We start from the raw sequence: 8,312 nt of genomic DNA on the forward strand, positions 1-8,312 counted from the left end.
GGATATCATTTCCTCTCACAAAATACCCATTTGTCATAAAGTGGAAAGCACATGGGGGTGCCCCACCTTGTCCCCCCTACCCATTTTATTAGAGGTCTTTACCCGTCTGTTCGCCCCACCCGTCTATACCAAGACCTATTGGTAATTAAATGCATGATATTGTTGAAATAAGTTTGAATTATCATTCCATGTGAAAAGATACCCCTAAGATTGATCTCCCATATTGGCATGTTGCTATCTATGGGAAGTGGCTATATATATAAAATTATAAATAATAAACCGTGCTTTAAATAAGTTTTGCTCTTTAGTTAATTAGCTTAGCTAGTTTCAAACTCTACAAATAATAAACCTCTAGAATATGTGTCACCTTACATATGATCCGAGCCGCCTCGTTGAGCACCTGGAATCCGCTCTGTCAAACCGAGCTCGAGCTCAAGCCCAGATTGGCTAAATCCGAGCCGAGTCTGAGCTCAACAAAACTCGGTTCGGAAGCTCGTTTAGGCTCATATTAATTTTTTTAAAAAAAAATTTATACTGTAATATTAATTTTACTTTAAATTATATGTTACTTAAGCATTTATAACTATATTTTAGTATTTTATAATTTTAATCGTTATATTTACTTCAAATTTAGAAGGTGAGAAGAGAAAATAATATAATGGTAAAACGTGCTCTGTTCGAACTCGAGCTTCAACTTTTTTAGGTTCGGCGAGCTTCGATCCGAGCCTAAGCTCGAACTCAAAATTCCGAGCCGAGCTCGAGCTCAGATTGGCTTGTTTAGAGCCCTAAGTGTTGGTGTCACGTCTCGCCCGAGCTACCTAACTTTTCCACTTAAATTTTATTTTCTATGAAATATAATTGCATTGACTTGTAATGCACTTCTATATATATGACAATTATGAGATTTTTGAAGAGACTTTAATATGATATTTTTTGGAGTTTCACCTAAATTCTACCTTTGTTTGCGCATTCCTCAATTAGTATAGTGGTATTTGAGTGTATTTTTTTTTTTAAAAAAAATAAAATTATGTTATTTGACGATACATTTACCTAAAACTCTCTTACAATTATATATACACAAAAACATTCGAGCAGAAATGGCAATAAAATGTGGCAAATTGTAGCATGTAAACTAGTTGCATAATTGCGTGTCTTAAAACGTAATTAAGGTAGAGTTGATTTGAAACATGTAAGCATCCCAATGTCGTGTGACGTTAATTTGGAGGGTATGTCCTCCGACTTATTAGCAATTGCAAGTCTTATGGAACATTTCACATGTCAATTATAGCAACGTTGTCTTGGATGCATTTACAACTTCCCACAAACGTACGTACCAATTTGTACCCACATGTTCCTTATATACTTATTCATCTTTAATTTGCATGTAATTAATACCAACTCCACCTAATTTAATTTAATTTAATTAATTCCCTTTGTGTTCTTATAGCTAGCTTAGTGTGTCGACCATATTTTAGTTTCATGTATTATTAATAATGAATAATTAGGTTAATTACAACGTGCAATTTACCTTAATATTATTAGCAGTGAAATAGCTAAGGATTTATATTATTGGAAGATCAAAAATCAAAATTTTGGGAAAAACAAACTGCTAATATAATATAATAGGCCATTTACAACTGAAAGGAGCTGAACCGAATGAAGCTGAGTCAAACTGAACTGAGTTGAAATAAGAGTTAATTTGTGAAAACATGAGCTGAATGAAATTTACCCAGTGCGCACCGAAGGTAGCGGCTGCGGGTTCCCTCGTTACCAAAAAAAAAATGAACTAAACTGAATAGAGTTGTCGCTCACTAGTAATTTCTCATTATTAGAAAGTGTATAATGAAACGTCAAGTAAACTATGCTAAATCTAAAATTAATTTAGATGATTTATTAGCTAAATCTCACATGATGCTTAAGAGTTTACTAATGTTGGAGATTGACGATGATATAATAACAAATTAACCATAATTGCCATAATAATTATAAGTCTATTTTACGTCAAATCCATGCATGATTATGATTGGTGAACAAGAAGAATGAGTTTAAACAACGTTGAAGAATAAATCAGTAGCTTCTTGTTGCTGCCCATACTCCTACATGATTGCAAGAAGCATGAGTATCTTTCAAGTGTATAATAATTACTCAACAATTCAAAGTATTGCCCATACATTTCCAGGTACTTTTATTAACTAATGATTATTTGTGTATCAAAATCTACCACATCTTCCCTGCTTAAGTGCTTAGTCCTACTTGGCTAGGCACTTTCCGATACAATGTCCTAGAGGTCGTGAGTTCGATCCCTTTGGCATGCATGTTATTAGAGAGGGCCGGTTTTTGTATTGATTTTAGAATGGAACTTTCTAGAGTCCATATTAAGCTTTTTCTCTTGGTTATCGGACGTAAGCAGTAAGCTATATGGGCCTATAAAGTGAATCTGTTCTACTCTATATTTTCATTGTTTAACAGACGACCGGTATGTAGGTAAAAAAAAAAAAATTACTCACATAAAATTTACTGAGTGCACACTTAGTTACTTGATCATAACATCAAACTATTGAATACATGTCAATTAATGAATTGAAATATAGAAGAATAAATAATTAGTAATTAAAATGAAATCAATCCAAATTGTAGGATTGCATACAATTTAGAACAATGCCACGATTATTATTACATATAATAATTAATAATGTTAACAAAATTGAAGCTAAGCGACATATTATCATAAATACCATAAAAAAATTGTTAAGCTCATCTTAATAATTAAATTTTAGAGTATATAAAAGTATATTATGAAGAAGACCTAATGAGAGAAATAAGACTAGAGAAATAGTCTTCACTACAAGGAATGGTAAGACCACCCATCGGATGTTCAAACCCGAACTCCTCTTCGACAAAATGAAGAACGTTATGAAAAAGAGTATGATTCAAATATGATATCGGAATAACATGACGCTTCATATACGTTTCACCCACATAAACGGCAACATGACCTTTTGGTACGTCGGAACAATGTTGAGTTGATCGTTTTATGTTGGATAATGTCCTTTGTAGTATTTTCTTGGCTTGAACTTTCTCTACTAATTGTCTACCCATTTTTGAGTTGATGCAAAATGAAAGTGTGAACTATTTTTGTAAATGTGGGGAAAAGAAATTGAATTTAATTAGTGGTTGTAGGTACTTGAATTGTAAGGTGGAGTGAATGAAGTGTGTGTATTTATAGGGGGTGGATGAGTATGCTAGAAATTGTCCAAACTGTTTTTTCTAGAGTTTTTTGAGTCACTATTTGACAAATCTACTTAGAAGAATTACTTTCTATTTCCAAAGATCATTAATGATAAATAGAGTCATGTAATAGCAAGTTCAAAAGGTTTTCAGAATTAGACCCCAAATCCACCAAACTCTTTAGACTCTAGTATAATTTGCCAGCTAAATGTCTATGTTCGAGTATTATCTACTAATAAAATGAGTTTTTTTTATCTATTGCATATAGTTTCAAATGGTCTTTTGAGATCAGGCCTCTCAAATTTATTTAACGGCCTTGATGATATATGAGTAGGTTATTACTACGAAACATTATGGAAGGGGTACTATGAATCATGCATGAATAGTAAATAGATCAAAGGAGAGATTCTAATTCTTAGATTTACATGGTGCATCGTACATTATTAATTAAGCCAATGAGAATTGTGAGTATGAAAGTATTTCTTGAAATTATTAAGCAAAATAATCAGGGAAGAAAAAAAAGCTCTTATTACTGGTTAGAGTGTACGATAATATTGTACACCCGATGTACCTGGAAATTTTTCTACTCGATATATAAGAGGTGACTTTAGTATCAAGACACACTTTGTTTATACTTCTATATTAAGTTATTGTAAAACCATTTTACTCAAAACAAAATATATGCAAAATTATTACTTTATATGAGCAACGTACCCAACCCGAGTACAATATTATTGTAAAACATAGATTAAAGCCACAACTATTTCGTCAAAATATCGAAATGGGTTTTTCCATCGTATTTTAGATTGTCAAGTTAAATTTAGGTTTATGGATGTTTTAATTCTGATTCACCGGAATTTTCAGTAAATTTCGAATCATTTTAATCTTTAGAACCCGATCCATTATTATGTTTAATAACCCTAGCTAAAATACAAGAACAATAATGAATGAAAGGGTCTATATTATTGATGAGAAATCATTGTACGTGTATAGTAAATACAATTATTATTATGAACTTGTGGTTCGCCCACAGTTTATTCAGTAAGGATCCTCTGTCCTACTTTTGTGTCACATTGTATGTGTCACTCCACTCACCTTTTGACACATCATTTGCTATAAAATAAAATATTACAATAATTATATTAATTTGTTGATGTGTTAGAAGGTGAATAGAGTGGCACACATATTGGAACATCAAATGGAACAGAGGATCCTTACTGCTGTTTATTAAGATCATTTTTAAGTGCAAGTGTAGTGAGACTATGTGAGCATTAAGTAGACATTGAAGGCCCCTTCTTTCAAATGATTACCCTATTTGCTTTTGGATTCATGGATTGATTGTCTATGCTCTGAACATGGACTTGAAAGAGTAGTTCTTGTCTTCTTCACTTTACATTTTAGATTCACTATAGTTGATCTATTCGAGTAAGTTTTGCTTAAGATTGAGTATTTATTTTTAAATCTTAAAACAGATCAAATATTTATTATTGCATGGTTGGTTTAATTAAGATGAAATTTTTGTCCCGTACGTCTTAAGGTTTGAGATCATATATCTCCGACTAAAATAAAAATTTGCAAATCTATATTGCAGGGTGTTTATATTAGTTGCATGAATTTTTATTATAACCTAGAATTTTTAATAGGATTCCAGTTGTTAGAGTGGCCCTCTATGTTGTACTCCGTATAAGACTAGAAGAGCTTTGACCATATTTAGGCCATATGCATTTGTATTGGTTGATGCTGCTTTTGACATAGGAAGGAAAGGTTGGGATATAGACATGTCACATGGCCTTATATAGAGGCTTCTTATTAAGCCAAATGTTAAATCATACAAAAAAAAAATTACACCGGTTGAAAAGGATTGATATAGACTTACGTCTTAAATAAGAACTTGTAAATCTTGGAATCCATATCCGACTAACTTGAAAAGGCTTGAGATTTTTTGACCAAAAGCTTATTGTGTGCAACTTTAACATATCACCCACATCCTAATTGAATTACTCATATACATGAGTATAATCTTAATACTTTTTTAAACCTTATCTAACCTTTAACTTTAAAAAATGGAGATTGTTAGTCAGTGACAATGAAAACTCGGTATAATTGAAACTTAAGAAGTTTGATTTACAATTAGACAAAGTTAAGGGGCTTAACTATCTCTTTCGCTGAATCTTCACTCTTTTAAGTTTGAAAAAGTAAGTGGTAGTCGTTAAGCATGTCTTAAGTATCTTGCACCAGATTTTGGTCTTGTTCTTTTGCACATAATTTCAGTTACATTTATTTCTGATCATTATTGTTAAAATCACAATTCGGATCGTATCATCCTACGATCAAAAAAGTGGAAAACGATTCAAATCGACGTAGAATCGTTTTGATGGTGGAATAGTTATAGGATCATACAGAATCAGGTAGCTAGGATCGTATAAGGTCGTATAAAATTGATGGTAGGATTGTTCAAGATTGTAAGAGGCTTAATTATTTGTGTTTTAATTTTGTGAGGTTGTTCTTTTGCATTAACAACTCTTAATTAAAGGTATATGTAATATACTCATATGATTATAAATATTTTCACGTTATTAAACAGACTTTTAACATTATAGTATTATACGGAGTACATCACAAATTATACCAAATTTTTAACATAAGCTTATTTATCCAAGCTATATATCTTACGATTCTCGATTCGATCATGTGATCCGCTTCCACTTTTTTTTTTTTTTTATCCAAAATAGGATCTCAATCCTATAATCTTGGTTCTGATCATACAAACTTCAAGTTCTATATATATTTTCAGTCCAACTCGATTTTGTTCTTCTCTTCGGCCAATCTTTCAGGACAGTTAGTCATTCTTAAATGGAGTGTATAGTACGTACAACGCTTTAAAAGAAGTATTAACGTGCAAAATGGGAATCTCTAGGATATTATGTGAATTTCACAATCTCTTATAAGTTAAAGAAGGAGGTTAAAAGAAACATTTTAAATTACTAGATCAAAAGTTCCAATATCATTTCTCCTAAAAAGCAAATGTTTTTCACCGAAAAAACATTTTTTTCTTAATTTCTTATAAATTTTGTTCGACATATTTGTAATGTATATGTATTTACTTCTTGAATCTTGTATTATCTGTCGTTATTATTCGTAGGGATTAAAAAAACAATGTCTCAAGAAAGGCAGTTAAGTAACGTAAAAAAACACCGGGAAAAAAATTATGCTCTAGCCTTGAAAATTTTGTGTCCGCCACAGCATAAGATGGGATTCTATTAAACTTGTACGTATTGTGTAGATAGTGTTTGTTCTTATAGATAGTGTTTATTATTATGGTTTTGTTTTCTTATCTTTGAGAAGTTACTATCTAAATTATAGTGTCTTTTAATGCGATAAATTTTATTCTCAAATTTCAATCGTTGAAGTGGTTGACATAAATTAGCATGATACTCCTTAATTGTCTTGAAACGAATACAAAACACATAAATCACTACCTTGATTGCAAGTGTTAATGGGAAATGCTAGGAAGAACAAGTAATTAAAACCTACCGGTTATAATACACAAATTATGAATTTCGGAATATTAATTCAAAGAAGAGTAAAGACAAAAAAATAATAGTAAGCTAAATTTAACTTATTCGAGTCGGTCAAACAAGTCGGTATATTACTACAACCTCGTCCAAATCGGTTTGGATTATCACGACCCATGATTGCCTCTACCTTAACGTAACAAAATTCAAGAACTCTCCATCCGCTTCAAGAGCATTCATGGTTTCGGGTTTAAGACAAACCTCTAAATCTACACTCCCATCTCCTTCGGGCCCAGGACTCGCAGTTACCTTCCCATCTTCCTTATTACAATGCCCAACTAAAGCAGCCTTCGCCTTACCAAGCCCAAATTCAGGCCCATACATATCAAATCGGGTTGATCCACCCATCACAACTACATTTGGACTATCAAACAGAGGGCTCATATCATTTGGTACCTTACATAGGAACTTGATCATGTTTTCAGAGAATTCAACAACTTTTTTTTCATCTTGACTAGCCACAAGTTGATGAACCAACATTGCGGCCCATCCAAGCCCATTATCCAAAACTTCACCAACCTTACACATACTTTGATATCTTGTGACAAAATTTCCAAAGTAGTCACTTGAAATAGGTGGGTTAAACTTTGGTCTAGCATTCATGACCAAAGCACAACTCGTCTCTAACTCCCGATTCAAATTTCTAGCTCGTGTGATGGACCTCCACATAAACGCGGATAAGGCTTGGAACGAAGAGATCTTGTTCTGGACCCCACATTCCTTGTTTGCTTTGGCTTTTAGCTTTGACATTGAAATGGACGAGAAGTGGAAGATTCGTTCTCTTAAAATAAACGGGTCATTATCGGGTTGAGTTAACGACTGGTCCATTTCAAGTCCCGACAACTTGAGGAATGGACCATATCCTTCGGGAAAATAGGGTTTAAACGTAGGCTTTCTAGATAGGACAACCTCATAATTATCTCGATTTTCCATTAATTGAACATAAATCTCGGACAAACTCGAAATAAAATGCCAAAGAGAGGTTCCATCTCCAATACAATGGTTCATGGTAAACCCGACAAAAACCCCATCGAGAAGCTCAGTCACCTGAATCGACAACAACGGCCTATTATGGCCATCATAGTTAACGACTTCGACACCTAAATCGAACAAAGACCGAATAATCAAAGGAACATTGACAGGCCCAACGAGATCCGTTACGGACACATCCTTAGCAGTAGCATGTATGAGGTGGGCCCCAGGGCCCTTCTCACAATCTACATACACCCACCTACAATTTTCACCCTCCAAATTTACCGTGGTTAATTGACCAGCTAAGGGGTAAAAATCAACAAGAGAAATAGACAGTGATTTCTTGAGATTCTCAACAAAAGATTGAATATTTTTGGGTTGATTCGAGAAAAGTAAACCCCTTTGCATCTGATCAAAACCTAAAAATGCTAAATCAACAGGGTTTAAATTGTATGGATTTTTTGCAGCATCATTTAATTTTCTGGGTTTTACGTAACATTCCGAAATTACTTTGATTTGGGTATTAGAATTTGCCAT

General features: G+C 33.0%; 2 protein-coding genes across 2 annotated transcripts; both read right to left on the bottom strand.

The window, feature by feature from the left end:
- Positions 1-2,607: 2,607 nt before the first annotated feature.
- On the bottom strand, positions 2,608-3,176 carry LOC141599390 (auxin-induced protein 15A-like). Its single transcript, XM_074419377.1, has one exon. The coding sequence runs from the start codon at positions 3,097-3,099 to the stop codon at positions 2,794-2,796; it is 306 nt and encodes a 101-aa protein (XP_074275478.1). The 5' UTR covers positions 3,100-3,176; the 3' UTR covers positions 2,608-2,793.
- Positions 3,177-6,929: 3,753 nt separating this feature from the next.
- On the bottom strand, positions 6,930-8,312 carry LOC141600722 (uncharacterized). Its single transcript, XM_074420967.1, has one exon. The coding sequence runs from the start codon at positions 8,310-8,312 to the stop codon at positions 6,930-6,932; it is 1,383 nt and encodes a 460-aa protein (XP_074277068.1).

The sequence above is a fragment of the Silene latifolia genome, chromosome 9, assembly GCF_048544455.1.
Source record: "Silene latifolia isolate original U9 population chromosome 9, ASM4854445v1, whole genome shotgun sequence".
Taxonomy (NCBI): Eukaryota; Viridiplantae; Streptophyta; class Magnoliopsida; order Caryophyllales; family Caryophyllaceae; genus Silene; species Silene latifolia.

What these genes read in the sequence shown, in the direction of transcription:
- LOC141600722 (XM_074420967.1), bottom strand. Translation starts at nt 8,312, where the DNA reads ATGGCAAATTCTAATACCCAAATCAAAGTAATTTCGGAATGTTACGTA.
- LOC141599390 (XM_074419377.1), bottom strand. Translation starts at nt 3,099, where the DNA reads ATGGGTAGACAATTAGTAGAGAAAGTTCAAGCCAAGAAAATACTACAA.